At 44.1% G+C, this 23,612-nt stretch overlaps 1 protein-coding gene across 3 annotated transcripts in view; it reads left to right on the top strand.

Moving 5' to 3' along the window:
• tmcc3 (transmembrane and coiled-coil domain family 3) overlaps window positions 1-22,540 on the top strand; it is a 58,962-nt gene extending 36,422 nt beyond the window's left edge. For all 3 annotated transcript variants that reach the window (XM_061253121.1, XM_061253122.1, XM_061253120.1), the window contains 3 exons: window positions 17,150-18,045; window positions 18,437-18,572; window positions 18,975-22,540. In XM_061253121.1, the coding sequence (XP_061109105.1) occupies window positions 17,150-18,045; window positions 18,437-18,572; window positions 18,975-19,280 (1,338 nt within the window). In that variant the 3' untranslated portion in view covers window positions 19,281-22,540. The remainder of the gene's footprint in view (window positions 1-17,149; window positions 18,046-18,436; window positions 18,573-18,974) is intronic.
• Window positions 22,541-23,612: the final 1,072 nt, after the last annotated feature.

Raw genomic sequence — 23,612 nt, 5'->3', positions numbered from 1 at the left:
CTAAGTGATGAGTAATGTGAAGTGTAATTGTCCTTACATAGGCCTGTGTGTTTGATTAAGTGTCAATATTGTCTGTATAGATTACTTTTATTGCTGGTAGCTTCTGCCTTTTCTTTTCATGCCCCTCTGTGTTTGTGGGAATGTAGGGAATGCTTAGCTTTTCGCCACTCTGGTGTCAAGGACCAGCTTCACCGGCTGAAGTAGAGGCATACATCAAAATGGCTGTCAAATCTTTTATATAAATTCAGGCAGTTAACATTCACATACACATCAGATTATGTGAGGAACAGTGAGGAGTTAATCTGCATGAACAGGCACACCCATGTCCATGCCACCACCTTTGTATGTCTGGAAATGATGATTAAACACAATGATTAGTGAGTGTAGCTGGCTTGTTGAGCCTATTGATGTTCGATAGTGCCGTGTTCTGGAGCTGGGATGACAAGACTGCTGAGCGTCTTTTGTCTTTATCTGGTGACGAGGCATAAAATACAAAACACAGTCATCTGGTGTGACAATCAAACTGGCTTCCCTCTCCCGTTTGATGGAATAGACTCTCCATACAGTTTATATATATTGTTTATAATGCAAAAAACTGTTTATTAGGTGGACCTGTACAGGCTGTTAATAGAAATATTTAATCTGCCAATCATGTCACAGCAACTAATCATGTCACAGCAACTAAAAGCATGCAGACGTGGTCAAGAGGTTCAGCTGTTTTTCAGACAAGATGTCAGAATGGGGAAGAAATGTGATCTAAGTGACTTTGATCGTGGAATGATTGTTGGTGCCAGACAGGGTGGATTGAGTATCTCAGAAACTGCTGATCTCTTGTGATTTTCATGCACAACAGTCTCTTAGAGTTGGCAGAGAATGATGCGAAAAACAAAAAACCAGCAGTGAGCAGCAGTTCTGCGGGGCAGAAACATGTTGCTAATGAGAGAGGTCAGAGGAGAAGGGACAAACTGGTCGATGCTGACAGGAAGGTGACAATAACGCAAATAACCACGCATCTCTGAAAACACAACAGATCAAACATCTAAGTAGATAGGCTACAGCATCAGAAGACTTAAGTCTAAGAAAATATTTCTAGTAAATACCTAATAAAGTGCTCACTGAGTGTATATTTTAAGAAGTGTTCATTATAATACTGGATACAGAACAATATCAAATTAATAGAATAACAGAATAATTAATGACCGCTTATTGTCATGAATCTACATTAATATAATAATTCAATAGGATCCAAAAATAGAGCCTCAATTCAATAGTAAATACAATACCACAATGAATGATTTGTACTCAATGGGTTCTATTAACACATAGATTGATATCTCCTCATAATTGTGTCCTATGGCTTGTAAAAGTGCGTGTTTACCAAGCTAATGGATGTGTGAACTGGAATGCTCCATCACACAATGTGAAGTAGGCTGCACTGGAGTGCGTCATACACTACAACCAACAGATTATGAGTGAGTAATATTTGCAGAGGACTGTCACAAATACATCTCCAAAACACAGAAAGGAAATAAAATTGAGGGAGTGATTTGGCAAAATTCATACAATTTATAGTAACCCATAACGTGAGCATACAAGTGGGTGTTTCATTTGTAGGGAGAAGTACGACTTTCATTTCATTATATTCATCATTCTGTGCATTTCCTGCCCAGTTCCCCTCACAGTTTCTGAATTTTCAAGCCAATAGTTTTCATTCCAATTCCTGATGTGGACTTCTGTAGGGAACTGTAGACCAGGAGTGCGCAACAAGGGCAGATCCGTTTCAGGATTTTGTGCCAACTTCTGGTCTTAATTATTTAATTGACTCAATCGTATCTTATCTGACATGTGTATGAGTACTGGGTACAGCTGCAGACTGCAAGTGTATACTAATGATTTTACTGTGCTCGCGTACAGGCTTGAACCAGGGTAATATATAGAGCTGTCAGCAAATGAAAAACAAGGCAATTGGTTGGAACAAAAACCAGTACGCAGACCGGCCATCGACCGGACCGGAGTTATGCACCCCTTTCTCTAGAATGTCGTGTTCTTCGTTCCACAGATGCACACGTCTGAACATCGAGGACCGCTGGTCCCACTGGCCCTTTCACCGTAGAAGGACAAGCCACAAAACAGCCCAGCCCCTGGAAACATGTTCATGCAATAGCCTAATAAATCTCCTCGCCTCTTTGTGTGGCTTGGGCTTTAAGAGCTGGGAATGCTACTTTGTTACCCGGTGTCTCCTGGGCATGATATAATGGTTCCTTTGTGTGGTGGGCGCACTCATCACTCTCCCCTGCAGAGTCCAGACTCTGTATCTGTGTTCTTGTTAGCTTGGGGGCTCCGTTTTTGCGCTGCAGCAGGCCCATAAATAGCCATGCTTTAGTTTTGAATGAAGAACATGGTGCGCTAGCTCAACTTGGTATTCCTGCTTGGCGTTTTGCGTATGCAGTGGCTTTGGCTGTCCACCCCCTGTTTCATGCAGGCTCCTAGTAGCCTCATTCAAGCGCACTGTTCACATTACGTGTTGGATCAGAGTACAGAGCAGTCATTTACCATTTTGCTGGGTTACAGCATAGGTGTACTTAACTACAGATCAGCCTCAACACAAGATGTCAACGGTCCCTCTCTCCACCCACAATTCCAGCTCTTAATATGGCTTCTTTTTCTTCTTTTTTTACTAATTATTATTTAGTGCTGTGGTCCTGTTTTTTTAATTGTCTGTATTTAAGTTGGCACGAGTTAAACCACACATACTATGAGTGCCTTTGAGTGTGATAGTAGGATGTTTGTTTAAATCTGCGTGAAATTAATATTTAATGTGTTGTGATTAGCTACTTAAATGCTTAAAGTAGTGGCATGTTTCAGACTGCCTGAGGAGGCCTTTTGCCCCTGTTTAAAGTTCTACTGCACCTGGCGTCAACAGAAGGTTTCACAGCTGCTGAAACTGGCACACGCACTTATGCAAATACTTCTTCAGGGAAACCGTAGAATTCTTGCACAGATGTGGAAGTTATCAAAATTTTTTAAATGTTTAATTTTTTCAAATCATTTTCTGATCTATTTCACTGTAAAGCAGTAGATACAGCAATCCTGTTTTGGGCACTGGTTGTTTACGGGAGGGGTGTACCATGATATTGAGAATCAAAACATCCTGCTTCCTAGCTCCACAACGTCAGTATAAACTTGCGTGCTTCCGCTTTGGGCCGCTTCAGCACCATGTGGGAAAGGCCGGAGGTGCGCAGTTCCCCTGCATGTAAATGACCTGGCATCCAAACTGACATAATTTAGCTTAACATTTGCATCGTCAAAATGCTGTAAAACCAGATATTGTGGCGTGAATGCAGTCTTCTGTCTGTTCCTGGAAAAATATTTTAATATTTTGTAAATACCATTGTGTGTAAAACGTAGAACAAATGTACTTGTGTTCCTATGTATGTCATGACCAGTTTTTCCTCCTAATAATTATGTAAGCTGCAAACATTTAATCTGTGGGGAGATGTAGCATGGTTTTATTAGTACAACACTGCAGCATTCTGCTGCCATGGTAACTTTGGAAGAATACCCATATGACTGAAGGCCCCACCTTCTCTCCCGGGTCCGGTACAACTGTACTGTGTGGAACTGAATGGCACAGCCTAATTCAGTATTGAAAATATTACAGCGGCGCTACAAGGTGTACTGATGTCCGTTAAAAGAAATCTGGCCTGGCCGTGTGTCACGATGATGAGTCTCAAATGTCTTGGCTGCATGAGAAAACGCCGGCTTTATTTATAACCACATGTTTTTCTCATTACAGAGGAGCATTTAGCAGACAGAGCACATTACGCAGATTATATATTTTTACAGGGTATACCGCTGGATATTTTCTGCTCAATAGCACTAGGCAGGCAGCCCAATTAGGAACTGAATGCACAACCTTTGAGTTACAAGCCTGGTTCTCTTAAGTATTTTACTACACTGCTGCCGTGCCGAGTTGCACTGGGTTTTTTGGGGCTAATGTAAGCCCTTCCTTCCGGGCTCTCAAAGGGAGCCCTCGGTGATGCTTCAGGCAGAGTGTGAACCTGAAAAGAGCTGCAGCTCCCCCGCCCTGCTGTGGCTGCCGGCAGTAGAGCCATGTCACCATTACTTGGCAATGGGTTCGAAAGCGTGTCGGTCGGATCACTGTTGATTAGTCATAGTGAACCTGGCAGTGCGTCGGGTTTGCATGCCGCTCCTGAGTACCTCACAGACTCTCATGGTCTAGGTAATTTTAGCGTGTCCCCTGTGTACACGCCCCCACCCCCCCTGCCTTCCCCTTTTCATTTATAAGGCAAATTCAAGAACCCATAGTGCACTGTACACATTACTCACAGTCTCTCTTTTAAATGGAGCATTTAGCGTAACCCCCGAAATAGACATACCCAGTAGATCTTAAGATAAATGTAACGCAGTAAGAACGCATGGGTTTCTAACCCACTGCCAAGTTTGGGCATTCCCAGTGAAGTAGAGTTTGGATGGGGAGGGGGACTTGGGGGTGAGGAAACGCTCTGTTTTCCGACTGTGAGCTGTGCATTATAAATTTTAATTAGCGTAGCTTCCTTTGGGCAAGCACTGTGCCTAGGCAAGGGAACCGTGCTGCTTAGGTTACACTCTCAGAAATAAAGGTACGAAAAGGTACAACTGATTGTAGCCCAGGCAGTACACAATATAAAATTGTACCCCTAGCCAGCAATATTTATTGATTTGTACCTTTTTTCGCTTGGAAAACATACTCATTTAAAAAATACAAAATACATTTTACATTACATTAGGCAGACGCTCTTATCCAGAGTGACATACAGTTGATTAGACTGAGCAGGAGACAATCCTCCCCTGGAGCAATGCTGGGTTAAGGGCCTTGCTCAAGGGCCCAATGGCTGTGCGGATCTGGCTACACTGGGGATCGAACCACCGACCTTGCGGGTCCCAGTCATGTACCTTAACCACTATGCTACAGGCCCCCCTACCATTTGTGACGACAGACAAAATGACTGTACTTTCCTGGTCCATTTCATAAATTAGATCCAAACAAGAATGTACCCCCACTGTCACTTTCTTTCTGAGAGTGTATGCCTCATGTACACCGTTGCTCATTAGACACATGCAGGGCTGTTCCGCCCCTTTCTGCCCCAATATGGAGAGATATTCTTCAAAAACCCAGCCCACTCCATTACCAACAAAGGCATTTCCCCTTTAGCCGTCCCTCACCTTAAATTAGTATCTGTAAATTGCCTCTTAATGTGGTATAGACACAGGGGTGGTGCGTACGTGTGTGCCCGGTCAATTTGCTGGGCTGTGTGGTTACTGACACATTTCACGGTCGATGGGTAATTGCTACTGTCTATTTGTGTAACGTATTGTGCCTGTATGGACCTCATTGCTTTCATGTTACATAATGTAAGAGCAAAACAAGATCTGCGCCTCGGTCCAGCTGCCTCTGCAGAACACCTCCTTTGTTACCTGGCAGCTGTAAACCAAAATAGAAATATTTTAATAAGCCATGACAATCTTAAATGTGCTAATTTCTTGTTGCTAACATGGCACACGCAGGAAGACTCACGACCAGAGTCTTGATGTTTATGTCTCCAGGGTGAGAAAGTTGGAAAACAGATAAGGCAGATAATTGGCAGAACAAAGTTTTTTTTTTCTCTCTCTCTCTCTCCGGTTGTGCTGTGGGTGCTTTACTTTCAGCTGCTATTACTGTTCACGTTTATCAAATGCAATACATCTATTTGGTTATTATTACCTGAGAATAGTACAGGTATGTTTGACTTTATGAAATGACCCTGAACACATCTGAGTCTCATTCTGATATGCTCAAAACTATGCCTCACGTTAAAGTGGTAAAGGCCTTTCTTTTTTCTGGAACAGTTGAAAGGCCTGTCTAAATTTAGGATACCTGCCAAAAATGAAGATAGGTTCCAGCTATAGGTGCCAGCTAGGCAAATAGATACTGTAGTTGCCAACTACAGTGACCTACATAATCCTAGTGCTATCCTCATCCTTATAAAGGACTTTCAGTGTCGTCACGTACCATACATCACGTCAGTTATGAATCGATTACCGTTCAGCATTCAGTATTCATAATGCACAGCCATCGAGAAACGATAACTGAACGATGACAGGATGAAGATGCTGCACTAATGAATATCCGTATCGACAGATGAGCTGTATCGATCCTCTAGTGCTCTCTATGAAGCTCTGGCACATCCATTATCCCAGCCGTGGAGCAGCTGGTGGGTCTGGTGCAGTTATCTGATGAGGATTTTTCATCAATGGAGGCCGGCCGATGGTGGGGTTGTTAATGTAGTGTGGGGAGACCTAATGTTTCCCAGGGTGAGTCTCTCTAGGTCAGTCCCTGAGGGTCATTTATGCATTACAAATGGGGTGTCCAACTGACCACAGGGTGACACAAAGTCCATCATGCATTGCAGCTTAAATATTTGGGGTCTTCTGTCCCGGAGGTTGCAGTCCAAATCCCCCAAATATTCAGCAGCACATATTTATCCCCTGATAGTCTGAGGATATGACTGAGTGAGTGTTAACAGACACTATTGCCCGATTCACAGGATGTTTTCTTGAGACCGCCATTTGCCCTTTGCTGTTACAGGTTCTCATCTTTTCAGCGGTCTGTGCTTCTACCACTTTGTACCATCACTAATGAAATAATTTAATGTAGTATGTGCTGTAGTAATGTTGTGTAATTTAGACTTTACTCTTCCATAAGTAGGCCTAAATAATACCCCCCCCCCCCCCCCCCCAATGTAATCATCTGACCCCTTTGCCCCTATTCTGGAGCTTGGCTCCAGTGTTGTTTTTAATCATTCAGGGTTAAATTATTCATGACCTTACAGGAAGTATAAAGAGATGAGGGCAGTGCCGGGTTCAGGTGGCTTCAAGTCCGCTCCTCTCCCTGGGAGGGCCCCGTGCAGTAGGATTCTCTGTTCGGCTCTACTGGGTACTAGTCAAAAGATTAATTGTTCTCGTCTTCCCTCCTTTTTGTCAAATTATGTTCTTAAAGTGTAGCGTGGTGTTTATGTCATGTAGTGTTACTACAAACCTTGAAGCACTCCAGGTGTGCTGAATGAACAGTGAATGAGCACAAATCAAACACTCTTCTTTCTCTGAGGAGTAAGTTCATGTGCTTGGAAGGAACTATTTTTAATCTGTAGGCAGTGCTGGGAGCTTGGCCCATTTGGCTAAGATATTAGAACAAGCTGGACAGTGCCACAGTCGGTCTTGTACACAAAGGCAACTTAATCTACTTTTCTCTTAACAAGAATACAGTCTGGATATTTCAGTGACTGCTCCGATATGCTCTCATGTCTGCTCATACTAGCTCTTGAGCCTTTATGCTTTTACCACATTTGTTTACTATGCAAAGATGCATTTAACTGAAAATGCTGCCTTTTGAATACTGAAAACGTTCTGTGCTTGTGTGGTTTTTTCCCCCTTATAGTCAAGCAACCTGTATTTAGCCTCTAGGCTCAAGCATGAAAATGTCCCTGGTGTATTCCAGTTCTAATACCACATCTTTTGCCCTTGTCTTGAGAGATGAATAATGGGCATATAAGTGTGAGTTATTTAGAGTATCAGAAAACGATGACACTAAAATTGCTGGAAACTGAAAAGGGACGGGGCGCTATCCCCCGACTATTGAGTCTCGATGCAAGCACGGTTTGGTGGACCATATGTATCCCGCTGTATAACACGGTTGATGTGTTTTGGTGGTTGCCGCTCTGTCTCCTGGAGAATATTGTGTGAATGAGCCCTGTGACAGCCCATGAAAACATCACTCTGTCTCCCCTTCTCATGCAGTTGAATCATAATGAGATTCTGATGGATTCTCAGTGGGACTTCAGTACTATTACTCACTTAGAGCATGTCAAGACAACCTTTATATTACTGATGTGGCGAGATGGAAAAAGAAACGGGGGGGAAATCCTGATGGATTCTGTAAGGAGAATACATTTCTGGACATATTATGAATGGGTCTGAACACAGGGAGTCATGCTATGTCCACAGACGGAGAGGGGGAAATGCTAAAATGTCATAGCGTGACCTAAACGCTGACCTGTGTGCAAATCGGCGAATGCGCAAGGTTCGACCCATCAGCCCCGGGTAAAAGCATATCCTGGCCTGTGTATCTCTTTTTTTCTTTCTCTTTTTTTTTTTAAAAGTACTGTGTGTCAGTTTTTTCACACACACACCCCTTAGGCTCTCTGATACGAATATTATGGAATGCACACAGCTGGCCCCAGTTTTTAGGAGGTTATAGAGACAGAAGGTGCAATCGTGATGGGTCATTACGTCTGAATGCTGAAGTTAAATTCAGTCGGAAGAGTTTTTGTGCCGTAAAAAGTGGAACTGTAACACATTCTCAGAATTCCTGCAGTAGAGCCACTCTAGCCCGTGTGTGTCTGTATTTCAAGTCAGGGCAAGAAGCCTTGCTAGCACAGTTACAACACTGCGCTTAATTACAAGTTCCATCACGTATACCTGCCTTACCTGAGGTCAAACAATTTAGCAGGCTGGTCTGCTTCAACCTCCCCTGCAGTTTGACCCGATTCTGTGCACTCTTGAGCGTTTGCATAAAAGAGAGAGAGGGATACTGGCAGAGGGAATTAGGGCGTTGATGCATGTCGAGTATATTTCTGTGATTCTGTGCATGATGTCAGTGCAATTTTGTGTGTCTACCAGAGAGAGAAAGAGAGACTTAAAGAGTGAATGACTGTGAGTGCATTCTTGTTGGGTGAGAGTATGTGTTTGTGAGTCTGTTCACGAGAGAGAGAAATAAATGGCATCCCTTTGGCTGGATCGTTCTCTTCTCTAAATCATGTTGGCATGTTATTTAGGAAACTAAGTAATCCTTGTCATCAGAAGTGTGTGTATATTAGATGTCCAGACTACTGTTTAGTTAAAGTGATTTTGACACGAGACTGATTTCTCCCCATCCCCTTTGTGCTTTCCCTCATCAGAATGCTTAGATTTGGACTACTGAATATGAGGTCCATGGAAGCAGCCAAAAACTTTAAAAGCTCCCTGCATGACAGTTTCCTTCAGGTTTACTTCACAGAACGTGATTGACAGGATGGAGTAGACATTTAAAAGCCTCCTCTCACACCGTGTGCCGTCTCGCTCAATCCCCCCCCAAAAAAACTTTGATGTTGAATTTGGCTACGATTCCAGGGTCTAACCCATTTGAAAAAACAAAACATTTGGTATTGTATGAAGGGAAATGAGTTGAATTAAGCTCCTCCGTCCAGGATATGTGGGCACAGGTCCGTACATGGAGATGATGATCGTATGTTCTGCAGTGTTGGGAGTGTATTAGTTCGAGCAGGGGGAGGGCAGAAGCCCCTGGGGAACACACCTCAAAGCTGACACAGCAATGTGCGGTTAATGTTCCCCCCAATTATGCAGCTCTGGTCACTTGAAACTAAACGCTCCGGCGATAAGATCGGTGCTAATTCGCTGTGATCGTTTGGTACGATAGCACCTGGATGTAGGCTATATGCTGCACCGAGGGGAGGGGGAGGGGGATGGGGGGTGATTCATTTGACCTCTTCTCCTGCTTTATCATGAAAACATACAGGATGTGCTGGAATTAACCTGAATGACCATGGTGGGTTTTGTTTATCAGAGCTATGTAGTTTGGCAAATTAGCATTTAGACTAGCTCAATAAATCAGCAGAAAAGGCTTGGAGGATTATAATCTGGACAGCGTGTGTGATGTGCTTTGTCAGGACAGACATGATCTATGTGTCTCTGGGTCAGCAGGTAAGAGCTGGGCTGAAACGTAGGGCTTTCTTGGGGGATGTGGTCACCACCGGAAATTGTTCCGAACCACCATGTCCCAAACACACAAGTTAGCTTACCATGTTCCGAACAGTGCAACTTCTGTTCGGAACATGGTGAGTTTACGTTACTGTTCTGGCACCTTGCAGTGCAGTACTGTGTGAATGCTTACTGCAGTGGTTCCCCTCCTCGTTTTTGGAGAACTACCATCCTGTGGGTTTTAACTCCAACCCTAACAAAGCACATTCAGCAGCTACAATGTTGTTGCTAATTAATATAGTATAAACAGGTGTGCCAAATTAGGGTTGAGATAAAAATCTACAGGATGGTTGATCTCCAGGAAGAGGGTTGGGAACCACTGGTTTACTGCATTGCATTACATCGGCTGGCTTTTTCCTGCTGTGACAGATTTTCATCAAAGTGACTGTTGCAAGTAACTGCCATTTAGGGAATGTTGTGTAATGGGAGCAGTTAGTTAAAATGCCTTTGGCTTTTTAACTAGGCAAGAGGCAAGAGGGAGAATGAAGGCAAGAACTACCTTGACTGAAGTCTTTCATCCCACCGCCCCACTCCCCCTTCCCACACACACACACGCACGCATGCACGCACACACGCACACACACTCTGCTGTCTCACTGTGTTATCCTCCCTATCAGTCAAATTCCTCTGTCTTCAGTTTGTGGTTCATGTAGAAGGTCCCACTTTGTGACAGATTTGTCTCTGGCTTAGAGGCCGAGAGGGGGAATCGGGCCACATTCAATTATTCAGTAGCCCGTGTGGCGTGGCAGCGGCTGATAGTCAGACAGACACAGGCCTGCTTTTGTGTGCCCGTCTGGGTCCCTGCGCAGGGTACACTCCCTTTCTGCGCTCTGTCTCCAGAGAGGGGGAACAGACACGGAGAGGAACCTCTGTCGCCATGACAGTGATACCCGGCGTGTGTGGCATTGTCCACTGCAGTCCACACCCCCGCCACTCTCAATCGCACGCTGTCTCTCTCGCGCGCGCATTCACACTCCGGCACACTAAACTCGCGCTAAACCCCCGCCAAGTCGCTTCTGCTTCATCACACTTGTGAATAATGGACTCAGAAAGTGCCCTTCTCTGCCTGCACAAAGGACTCGACGGCACTGCTGGGCTTCTCTGAAGTGCAGTAGCTTAAGGAGAAGGGAAACTGAACGGCTAGCAGTTATCCGGTCATTCACGACTAGGTCTCCTGAAGTTACCGTTCCACATGCTAGCCCGTGTTTGGAGTGATTGCTGTGGAGCTGTCATGGCCTGTTTTTCTCTCTCCTCTCCCTGCTGTCCCTCTCTCTCCCTCCCTCCCTCCCTCTCTCCCGGTCTCTGTCTCTCCTGTGTGTGGGAGTTTGAAGCGTGAGGATTCTCTTCTGTCTCTGGCTAATCTCCCTCAGACAGTGAAAAGCTCTGTAGCCCAGCACGACCAAACATCTGAAGGTCTAAAGCGACTTTAAACTCAGTCCCTGGAAGCTCGGTAAAGGCGGCATGGCAGAATGATAATGATGTAGGAAGTGCAACCGAGTGAACGTGTTAACTACACACTCTTGTATGCCGTGGAAAGAAACCAGAAACCGAGGGGCGCTGCACATTACGACTGAGTATGGGGGGAATTCCACCGCACTTTCCACTGCTAACGGGATCGTGCGAGTTTCATGAGCAAACGAGACAGGGTTAAAACTTCACTTCCAGCTGGGGTGCAGGAGATTTATGACCAGCTCCGTGTATCAGGGAGCTCCTGCCAGATTCCGGGAGACTCCCAGAGCTACCGGACACTTGGAATGTCTGTTTTTATGAATATGTGGAGGGGTTGTGTAAGGTTGAACCTGGTGCAGTGTGAGTGATCTGCTTAATGCCATTGTGAGCGTCTGACCCAGATACACAGCTTGTGATGCCTGGTCTTCTGTCGCATCAGCTCTGTATCTTCAGTGACAGATTGCTGATTTTTACACCCATTTTACTACTTACAGCTTTCTCTCCCTCTGTGTCCCATTCAAATTCAAATGCACTCCATTTGCATGACAAGTGAACTTGTGCTGCAAAAGCCACTTTCACTCTGACAAGATTCTGCCAGGGAGTAGTCTCCGGGTAGAGCCTAGGACATTTCCAATTTAGTGCCGATTTCAGATGCTTAATGCCAGTGGAAAAGGTTTGTTTTTTTGTTGAGCTTGCCAATTTTTGCAAGAAATGTTCCAGTTGTATTTCGTTTAGACTGGTATTCCATAGCTAGTTTCCCCAGAGGGTTCTTTCCCCGGCTGCTCTTCAGCGTGTGTGCTAGCAGCAGTGTGGCTCAGCTTTATTCAAATGAGCCCAGAATTTAAGTGCTCTTTTCTGTGCTGGCAGCAGGAGGGAGAACTGGCCTGTTTCGGCCCTGCGTGAACGCACAGCTCTGCAGAATTCAAGGAGGAGAATTAGCTTGATTATATTTTTATCCCGTGGTTTATTTTCGGTGTGTAAATGGGGACCCACATTTCACTCCCACGAGAGAGGATTGGCTAGATAATGCCTACAGATATTTTAGACTGATCTTCTTGTGAGCGTTGAATCTGGCACCATTTCTCAATTGTATGTTTTTGCTAATGCTCAATTACATTACATTGCAGGCATTTGGCAGAGCGATGTACTACAGCGCACATCATAACCATAACCAGGGACAGGTGCGCGGAAAGGCCCTAGAGGGAAGTACATTACCAGTACAGTTCCAAGTGCTAGGAATGACCACAAAGATAAGAACATGGATCTTGTAGATTACTCTGAGACAAACAAACAGAAGTAGCAATAAAACCATCAGGTTTCCAGGGAAATTGGCTCCTAGGATCAGCATGATACAGGTTCTGTAGTGATTCCAGATGTGCTGGTTCTGGGGTCAACAGTGACAGGCTCTGCCCTAGATGTTTGTGTTTTTGGATTACCCGCCCCCATGGCATGGCTCATTCCCTGATTGACTAGAGCAATTACCTGAGTGAGTGACGTACAGTTAGCATGCATGTTAGCCGTCAGCTGCAAGGAGGAGCTGGCTAAGAGACCACTCATCGCCTGCAGTGGACCCACAGCCTCTTTTGTCATGTCTTCTTGTAAACTGTGACAGACTATTAGATTAGAACAGTTGTTGTTTCTGGTAAATAGTGCTAAATATCGTGATAAAACATAATGGCTTCCTTTCTAAACAGAAATTGTGAAATTGGTGACTAGATAATACAAAAAATACATAATTGATCAATAGAGCTCAGCACACACTGACTCCAGACAGGGCCAGATGGTTTAATGCAGAACAGATGAGCTTTTCAGTTCTCCAGAAAGCATCAGATTATACAGTGACATATGAAGAGAAACACAGAGGACATGTCTCTTGCATGTGAAATGTACATATAAGGAATTAGGACTAGGTCTTTAGAATAATTTCCTCAAATCACACACACACACACACACACACACACAGACACACACACTAGTGGGCTACCACTCATATGCTGACTCTTCTACCACTGGGCCTGCCGAAGAGCTGACTCAGTGTGTGAAGCTAAAACTCTCCATTTTCAGTATGAAGGGATGCTGTGTCATCGTGGCAGAATCTGTATTTTTGCTTATTGATGTGAAAAACTCATTTTTTAACTTGCCGCATCTGAACGCCCCTTGTCTGTACCAGCCACATCATATATTACTTCCACATCCAATGGGAATCTTGCTATGAATTTGTAAAAAAATAAAAATAAATAATTACGCCCAAGTTGTGTGTTTTTCAAACTGTGCATATTTATTTTGTCAGTGTTATCTAGCCTGGAAGCTGAATTAAGGGAAACCTGCATATTTTACAGGTGTGAAGGACACAGCTGTTGGAGATGCAGGTAATTTTGCACCATAGCCAGTCCTTTCCTTTCTAAATAATTCCTCATTCAAAGGGCTGATGTCTCCTGTTTATATCCCGAATATTGCTTTTGGTTCCTGCAGCTTGTATTATTGACCTGTATGTTTGTATTATTGAAACTATTTCTACCCTGTAAAATAAAAGCATACAGAAAACATGCATATTTTAACAAAAAAAATAGAAACCAGTTTTCCTGTTTGTCCAGAATGAAGCAAAATGTACATTAATCGCTACATGTATATTAATCTGTTTACTGCAAAGATAAACTACCACAGTTATCTTACTTGCTTATTACCATTAGTGATATTATGTCCTTGCTCGGGTTGATTAAAAAATAAATGGTTTTAATGGTCATCATATAAGATCAACATTTCAATGCCTTATCCTGTTCAACAAATAGACCTATAGCCAACCAATAACAGTTGTGTCAATGACACACATAGTACAACCGCAACTGAACAACAGGCCCACCGGTTACCCAGAAACCCGTAGCGGTAGTTTCTTAGAAACAGTTTTAAGCAAAGTGTGGTAATTGTCTTTTCTCCCGTCTTACTCGTGATTTGTGTCCAGAGGCAATGTATGTTCCAGTCACTCACACATTAGATTCTCACTGCTGTTTCACTTTTATTTTTCCGTCAAACCAGCGACATCTTAGGAAACCTGTGTTAACGGGGTGGGATTTGCAAGAAGCGAATATTTGTTGAGTCGGTGATCCGAGAAACTGCGCACTTGACGGTAGTGCTTAGCGGCGTGCTCATTGAGCTACACCGAACAGACGCTGTTTTGATACAGTGTTGTACACGGCTGCGTGCCAAGATCTGTTTGTCGTGGGTTGAACCGCATAGCACAGCCAGGATCCTCGCGAACAGCGTGTGGCCTCTTACCGTGTTTTTCTCCCGTGTTTTAGACCGCCCTTTCACGTCACTGTGCGTTGTCCTTCACAAGAATGACTGTTCAGGGGCGCCAAGTGAAGTGAAATCTATTGGGTACGCCCAACACATATACACTCAGTGACCACTTTATTGGGTATTTATTTGACTTATTGGTCTTCTGCTGCTGTTTGATGCATTGTATGTTCAGAGATGCTCTTCTGCATACCACTGTTGTAATGTGTGATTATTTGCATTACTGTCGCCTTCCTGTCAGCTTCAACCAGTCTGGTTCTTTTCCTCTGACCTCTCTCATTAACAGCACACTTTTGCCTGCTGTTATCATTTGACTGCTGTTCACTGGTCACTGACTGTTGTGTGTGTCTGGTACCAACAATAATTCCTTGGTCAAACTCTCTTAGATCACATTTCTGCCCCATTCTGACATTTGGTCTGAACAACAGCTGAACCTCTTGACCACATCTGCATGCTTTTATGCATTTAGTTGCTGCCACATGATTGCCTGATTAAGAAGCTGGTGTACAGGTCTACCTAATAAATTGGTCACTGAGTGTACATTCCATAGTGGATGACTGTACTATTCTAACAGCGGTATTAAATGAGACAACAGGACAGAGACAGAGTAGCTATTCATGGATTGCTTGGATAGCAATAGTCATCTCCATTCTCCAGAAATAAGGTAAGCAGAAGACCTTAAAATGTTTGGCTCTTCTTGTCTTATAAATATGTATCCCTCACATGAAAGATATTAATTTATTTCTGCCAGGGACATATTCAATCTGGGATGCTGGCATCTCGTTTACGTCAATTACTCAGGAGCGCACAGAGGGGGAACTCTTGGCCAATTTCCTTCCTGACACTGGTTTGACAGCGCAGTGGCAGACATTTTGCTCATATAAAACGTGAAGTGTTCTCTGATTTCAGGGCCTGCATAGTGCATACTAAAATCCTGGGCTTCTCAAGCCCTCAGTCGTCTCAGATTATGTGACTCAAACTTTTGGAGAGCAGGTATCATATTCTCTTGAGAACCTGGCCACTAGGTAATTTTGAACGAGTGGCTTTTCAGGATTCAGGTAATGCTTTTATATAAAACCTCTCTGCGTTTTGACCCAGTTAACAGTTTTTTTGGTATTCAGGTGCAGTAATTATGTTTTTCTTTTGATCCTGTTATTTGAATGTTTAAGAAAATGAGTCAATAACATGTGTGCAGATGCACAAGAACACATAACTGTATACTCTCTTCTGTGTGCGCACACAAAAACACATTCTAGTAAGTAGGCAAAGTAAGTTAGTTAATAGGAACAGTAGGTGAAGTGATCACTCCTTCATGATGTGGGTTTAAAAACATGATGGGTTTCCTCCTTTTTACTCATTGCAATATTAGATTACGTCATCGCTACTGAACTCCACGCCCTGCGGGCCGCAGTGTCTGCAGATATTTGCTCCGTCTGTGCGCTACACCCGCTGATTTCACTAATTATTTTACCTGCTTGGTTCAGATATTAAACTAATTAGTGAAATGAGGTGGTGCAGCGCACGGTTGAAGCAAATGCCAGCAGGCACAGCGGCCTGCGGGACGTGGGGTTGAGTAGCGCTGGATTATATACATAAACGCTCTTTCAGGAGAGCGTAGGCAGACATAGAGCCTGTGCTCTCGTCCGAAACCAAGGAAAAGCTTCACTTGCAGCTTAACAGGTGAAATTGCGGGTCGACCAGTGGGGGTCACGGTTGCATGGTGACAAGCTGTTGTCCTGGGCAACTGAAGCCCTTTGAGGGTTTTAAAAAAGAGGGCTGCAGTGTAAAGGGGGACTGGGCTTGTGACGGCAAGGTTGTAGGTCTGATTGCCTGGTACAGCACTGCCATAATGCTCTTGAGCGAGGTACTTTACCTGAATTCATGCTAAATGTCTTGAATTTAACTGTAAAATGAAACATTATTTGTTTTGACCGCATACACCCCTTTCTATGGAAATTGTGAATGTGTCATGAATGCAGTTCCTTGTTCAAAGATACAGCACCAGCGCCCCCTACCTTCCCCACAGGGATGTACTCTGTCACGGTGCTAATTGTACAATTTACTTGTTTGGTGCTGTATGAATTAATTCTGCTTGTATGGACTGTGTGCTCTCTGGCTGTTTTCATGTTGTTGACCGCTATGTAGCAGTCGAACATTCTGATCACATGGTTCTTTTGTTGTTAGCACTTTACAATGAGGGTACATGAATTAGCATTAATTAATGTAGTTGTTAACATGAGGTAATTGATGTACAAATACTTTACCAATGTATTTAACTACTCACTACTCATCACATGAATATTTAAACATGAGCAAGCCATATGATAAACTTATAATTAGTTAACAGTTAAAACAAATACATGAGCTGTTTTTACCATTGTGAATTACCATTAACAAATGTAGCTGGCAACCTGAATTAACGATGTGCAAATACATAAACAAAGCTGAACAGCTTAAATCTTCAGTAGCTAAGTAACATAGCTCGATAACGACACATCATGCCAATTCATGCGACCGCATGGTAAATTGTCACCACTTTGGTTTTCCGCAGGCAGACCGGAACGGCGATGGGAACGTCCTCAGCATCCCGGTGCCGATGCGGCGGGGAGGCTCGGAGACCAGCCTGGATCTGGACTCCTCGGGTGGGCTGGGCCTGGACTTCCACCGGGGCCGGCTGGGCATCGACAGCCTCCAGCAGAAGATCCTGAAGGTGACTGAGCAGCTGAAGATCGAGCAGACGGCGCGGGACGAAAACGTGGCCGAGTACCTGAAGCTGGTCAACAGCGCCGACAAGCAGCAGGTGTCGCGCATCAAGCAGGTGTTCGAGAAGAAGAACCAGAAGTCGGCGCAGAGCATCGCACACCTGCAGAAGAAGCTGGAGCAGTACCACCGGAGGATGAAGGACAACGAGAGCAACGGCTCCTCCAAGACCTCCTCGTCCTCCAGGGAGGCCAAGGAGTCCTCTAAGGACAGCCTGAAGGACGTGGGCAGTGGCCGGCACCCGACCCTGGACAAGGTGAAGACCGTCGGCCCCGGCGTCTCGCTCTCGCCGCCGTTCTTCTTCAACAAGTCCCGGGAGTTCGCCAACCTCATCCGCAACAAGTTCGGGAGCGCCGACAACATCGCCCACCTGAAGAGCTCGCTGGACCCGCCCTCGTCCTTCCACCCGGACGGCGGGAGCCGGGCGCTGAGCGGGAGCGCCACCATCGTGACCAAGCCCAAGTACCCCAGCGACGACGAGTGCTCCTCGTCCGTGTCGGCCGACAGCAACGGGAACCCCTCGCTGGGGCCCGAGGACACCCAGGGCAAGCTGGCCCAGCTGCTGGACGAGGTGCGGGAGATCCACGAGGTGCAGAGCCAGCTCGCCGACGACATGGAGGGCCTCAAGGCACAGTTCAAGAGGGACTACAGCTTCATCACGCAGACGCTGCAGGAAGAGCGATACAGGCTAGTCCGCCCGTTAGCGTAGCATCGCCTTCGCAATAGTAAAGCCTCGCTCTGCGGTAACACTTTAGGTGCCGCATTTTAGAGAGCCTTTATTTTCACTCATATTATTTATGAGTCGGTAGCACTTTCATAAGCTTATATACTTATTTATTCAAGTGCACTAGTGTGTTGAAAGACTTGTGTGAATGTGTGAGATTTATGCTAAATGGCAAGTTATGTGAATAATTGAATATTTTTTCTGATTTTGTGTACGAATACACAAATGTATTCTTCCTTGGCTTTCTAGCAGCCCTTTTCATTTTTAACTGAAGGGATGTCACAGTTGTCTCACTGGAAGGTTATACTTCATTTTCAATTCATTTAAAAAAAAATCTCATTTTCTCTCTCTCAGATATGAGAGATTGGAGGACCAGTTGAATGACTTGACGGAGCTCCATCAGCATGAGACGACCAACCTGAAGCAGGAGCTGGCCAGCATAGAGGAGAAGGTGGCTTACCAGGCGTACGAGCGAGCCAGAGACATCCAGGTACCCTCCTCCCTCCCCAGAATACATAGCGCTGTTACTGGTCTGTTCATCTCACTTATTTCACAGTCCGGCTTCTGTTCTTCCTACACTGCTGTTAAAGCAGTCACCCCTGTAAATTGCTTATGGTGCCTAATTGGTCTCCCGAGAGAACTATACTTCATACTTTGCAGACAGCGTGAAATGTTTTTTAGATGACGATACATTTTCTAATATTACAGCATACTCTTCCTCAATGTAATGAGGCTATACTCGCAGGCTGTTCAGTTGGGCTGTTGCTGCTGAACAAGCAAAACTATTTCTCTGCAGAAAAAACATAAACACTCGCGAGTCACTTAAGGCCGAGTTTCCGTTCGAATCACCGACCGTGCGACTCACAGCGCACTTCCCCCGTTTCTCCACCAGGAGGTGCTGGAGTCATGCCAGACGCGGATCTCCAAGCTGGAGCTGCAGCAGCAGCAGCAGCAGCAGGTGGTGCAGAGGGAGGGCACGGACGCCAAGGCCCTGCTGGCCAAGTGCATCAACGTCATGCTGGCCATCGTCACGGTGATCCTGGTGTGCGTCTCCACGGTAGCGCGCTTCACCACGCCGCTCATGCGCAGCCGGCTACACCTGGTGGCCACCTTCTTCGCCGTCACCCTCCTGGCGGTCTTCTGGAAGAACTGGGAGCACCTGCAGCCTGCAATGGAGCGCATGCTGGTGCCCAGCTGAGGGGGGACGAGGGGGGCAACCATCGCATCTCCCGAGGGTGTGGCTTCGTTGTTGTCTGGCAACGTGTCTGGGGGTTTTTTTCACCCCCATTATGGTGCCCTGGACTCCTCTCTAACAAGCTCTACTGACTGTTCCTTTATATTTTTGCGTGGCTAACAGAGATGGACTCTGGCTTTTGTCCATTGAAGAGAACAACAAACTGTCACTGTGACTTTCTGAGGGAGGCTGGTTTGCTGTGAGCCGGGAATCTTGGGAACTCCGCTGTTTGAGAAGACAAACTTGTTTTATTGTGTTTTTATTTCATGTTTTGCTGATACTTTTCTCTGTCCACGCAGTGTGTAGCATTTTCTGCCGACCTGTGTGCTTACACTATCCAATTATGGTCACACACACACACTTCTGTCATATTGGACCAGTCAAAAAGTGCAATATATTTGTTTCTATTAATTCCCTTCTTTTTTTTTTTTAAAGGATAGGAATTGGTGTGCATGTTGTGATTTGTTGTTTTCTCTGACAAGTACACACATTTTTTTCTGTTTGTCTCTGAGGCGTATTATAACTCTGGAAGGAGTCTACGCAGTTGTGCGTCCCTTGTTTGTCAAGAAGCACCATGAAAGGCGGATCACCACTGTGATGAGAATGTAACTAGTTTTGTGAAAATGAACTGAAAGAGGAAGGCAATGTTTGTCCAGGCGGCTGGTGGAGCTTTTAAGTACCATCAGTGGAGACGACGGGCCTCTGAAATTGTATTGTAATGAACTCTAATTACTTTTTTATTGACAATATCTTAAGGATTTAGAAGTTTTGAGAGATGCTCATAGATTAGTTATTGTTTTAAGTTAAGCAGCCTTGTTCTTTTAATAGCCCTGTTGAGTCTGGGATATAGTGGGAACATTAAATCAGCCATAACACATAAGAACCAGAAACCGGTGAACAGGTTTATAGTGTTAATTTATCATTAAAATTACACCACAATTGGTGTAATTACAAAAAGGTAACCACCAAGAATAATGTATGTGAAAGGACAGGGATCTTCTCAAAAAAAGCTAAAGACCAGGGGATTAGCAGCCGCCTCATTCAGCAGAAATTCCTGAGTGTTTGATTTATGTGTAAATTATAGTTTGAGTATTCTAATTCAAACTCTCATATACTGTTTCAGTGCATGCAATGAAAATCTGGCATTAGATTCAGGTTGTATGTATGCAATGTAATTGTCATTCAGATACTAGTTTGCAGTTTGTGCGTATTTACAGTATTGTTGTCATGGAGATACTCATTGTACTGTGTGTAATTGTGGTCTCAGTGTCATTACGTTTCTGGTTGCATGTGTACATTTGCTAGCTGAAAGTCATTGGATACTGGTTATTCATGTGTGTTTACAGTCTGAGTTTAGTTTTTTGTGTACAATTGACTGTCATGTGCACACTGAACTTGATTAACTTACTTCATTTTAGTTGAGAGAGGCAGACTCATGAGATGCACCGCTGACCTCACCACTGCCAGTTACGCTTTGGCCTACAAGTGACTAATGTGACTAGTTAGGTGGCATTCATAGGTCTAAAAACGATGCGTCTAACATATTATGCATCTGTAATTAAAATGAAACTAATATAATTGCGTTTTTGATAGCACTGAGTGACGCACATCTGCCAGTTTTATCCGTTTAGAATCTACAATGGAAACCTATTCAGGTGAATATTTTGATGGCAGTTCCCTGCATAGCAGATGGGGTCGGCCTTCAGACATCTTGGTACTGTTGTTTGGTGTGTTGCTGGGTTCTTTAGTATACCGTTAGCCGTCGGTTCCAATTCCATTTGGGTCTGACGTTTAAATGTGATTAAGATTTTGAAGCAGCTTCGGTCGGCTAATGCGATTAGTTCAGATTGATTATACTCTCTCTTTGCCAAGAGACAGCTGCTGATGGAGCAAAACTCTCGCAAACTCTCATCTTTTTACTCTCAGCTAGAGGTTGGGTTGAGGAAACCATCTCAACTGTGCGTGAGATCCTACTGCCAGCCCATTCTGCTATTCCTTTCATTGCTGCGTGTTGGATCAGGGGTTCACAAACAACTCCAGAACCTGGGCCCCCTAAAATAGCTATCCACTAGCTGATAATTCCCACTATATTATAAACTGGATCAAATGGATAAACCAATATTATCTCATAGCTGTCTAAAATTTGCTATGGATTACTATGGATCTATGCCACAATGTATTGACCATGGCAAAATATTACCAATGGCATACACAACAACTAAACATTTAAAAAAAAAAACATGGAATAATTAAACAAATTTTGAAAAGGAAAATAGTTTTTACATTGTCACTGAGGAATCCCCATCTCCCCAGTTGGGTTGCCAGACTTCAGTTTTGGAACCCCCGTGTTAGATGATTAATGACTATTGATAGAGAGAAAGATAGTGCATCATGTATCCCTTTCTCTGAGGTTTGTGTTGGATTAACAACACATCCTGTCATTCCCGATTTGGTTAACACTTGCCTTGTTGTGCAACAGTGCTGTCATGTTATTTGTTGAGTATCTTGTATGTGTTTGATGTCACTTCCTCTTTCCACCTGGAGAATGGTGTTTCTGGGTGCTGCTTCTTGGCCAAGATTCTGGTTCCTTTGGGGAGTGGGACAAGTCTGGCTCAAGGGCAGTTTGTCAGTGAATATTGAAGGGCGGTCTGTCTGTGAGTGTTTTTTGTCTGCGAATGTGTTCTTTTTTTAATGGGTTTGTTTATCCGGTCTGTTTTATGGGCAGTCTTTGTCTTTTCCTTTGCCAAACTGCCTTTCCCTCCATGTACACTGCTTATCTGTCATATATGTAACTTACTGCTCTTTTGTTTGTGTGTGTATGTGTGTGTGTGTGTGTGTGTGCGTGTGTGCGTGTGTGCATTGTGTATGAGTGTGTGTTCAGATTTATTAACTGTTGACATTAGGGGTTACGGAATGAGAATCACTGGCTGAATTCAGTTACACAGTCTGCAGTGATATGCATATGTTAAGAGACAGTGGAGGGGAGCAGGGCTTGGAGCTGGCCTGTCTGCTTGCATCATTTCCTTTCTATACCGTGATTAGCCAGTTTGGTCAAAGTTCAGATCTGTCCCAGGGAATTATTATTCCTTTGTTTTTTTGTGGCTTGAGCATCAGGAATATTTCTTTTTCTCATGGAAATGGATTTGTACATCTCGGGGAAATCTGGACATTGGATTCCAGATCACTTTTTTCAAATGGTAAATAAATCCCATTCTTTTTCTAAAGTTTGCCTTCGTATGTGTGCTTACTCTTTAATAAGTGATGTGTCGCAGAGGGCAGATATCTAATATTGTTTTATTACAGTTTATTACAATTGCTTTCACACTTCTCAATACCATGTCCACTTTTTCAAAACTCTTCACACAGTGTGCTTTTGAAACACGCACCTGAGCACATCAGTTAACCTTTGGTGCAACATGCACTTCAACCACCAAATCACTTCATATTTCACCCAAAGGTGACTCATGCTGCCATAACTATAGCACATGCTTTCTCCCAAAAGACTACTTTGTCACTCAATGTTCAATGAACTACAAAACACAAACAACTTGGAGCATTGCTAAATACATATATTATGCCCATCCCAACTATTGTATCCTCCTGTTGAGGCGTAAACATTATTCCCCTTCCCCCTGTGTGACTGTGAGGTAACCGCTGGGTCCTGTAGTGAGTCAAAGACAAATGTGCTCTGATACATCTGCTTTTTCTGGAGACTTCTCAAATCACAGTACTGCTGTAATATACACATCAATTGAACTCCTTCAGTCAGAATGCTGTAAATACTGTATAGTACCTGTTGCCTGAAAATCCTCACTATTGAAGCCACTGTGGATCTAGGCAACTTTGGTTGAACCCTCAACCTGCTTCCCTCAGGGACAGACCATGATTTACCACAGGATCAATGACTGTGGCTCTGATTTCATCAGACACAACTGTTCTTGTTCTTCCACGATGTCTTCTTCCTCTACCTCTGGCTGCATCCATTTTTCCCACCAAGGCTAAAGAATTCAAAAGCCAATCCAAAGGTGGCCCCTTTTATATATGTGGTAACGGGGCACAAACAACAAACACCTGGGTAGGTTGTTCACTGAAATGACAGCCAGGTGTTTCAGCAGTACATATACAGCAGTAATAGTGGAAAAATCTCTTCAGTGACGTCTACATCTATATTTACCCTATATGCACATTTCAATGCAAGTATGATCACTTTTGTATAGATGGTAACAAGGCTGCAAACAAAAAAAATTGAATAAACTTTCTGCTCAAATCAGAATGATCTGTCTTACGTATTTCAAG

Source organism: Conger conger, chromosome 8 (genome assembly GCF_963514075.1).
Source record: "Conger conger chromosome 8, fConCon1.1, whole genome shotgun sequence".
Lineage (NCBI taxonomy): Eukaryota > Metazoa > Chordata > Actinopteri > Anguilliformes > Congridae > Conger > Conger conger.
Note: the sequence above shows the minus strand (reverse complement) of the source record. Positions and strands in the feature narration are given on the sequence as shown.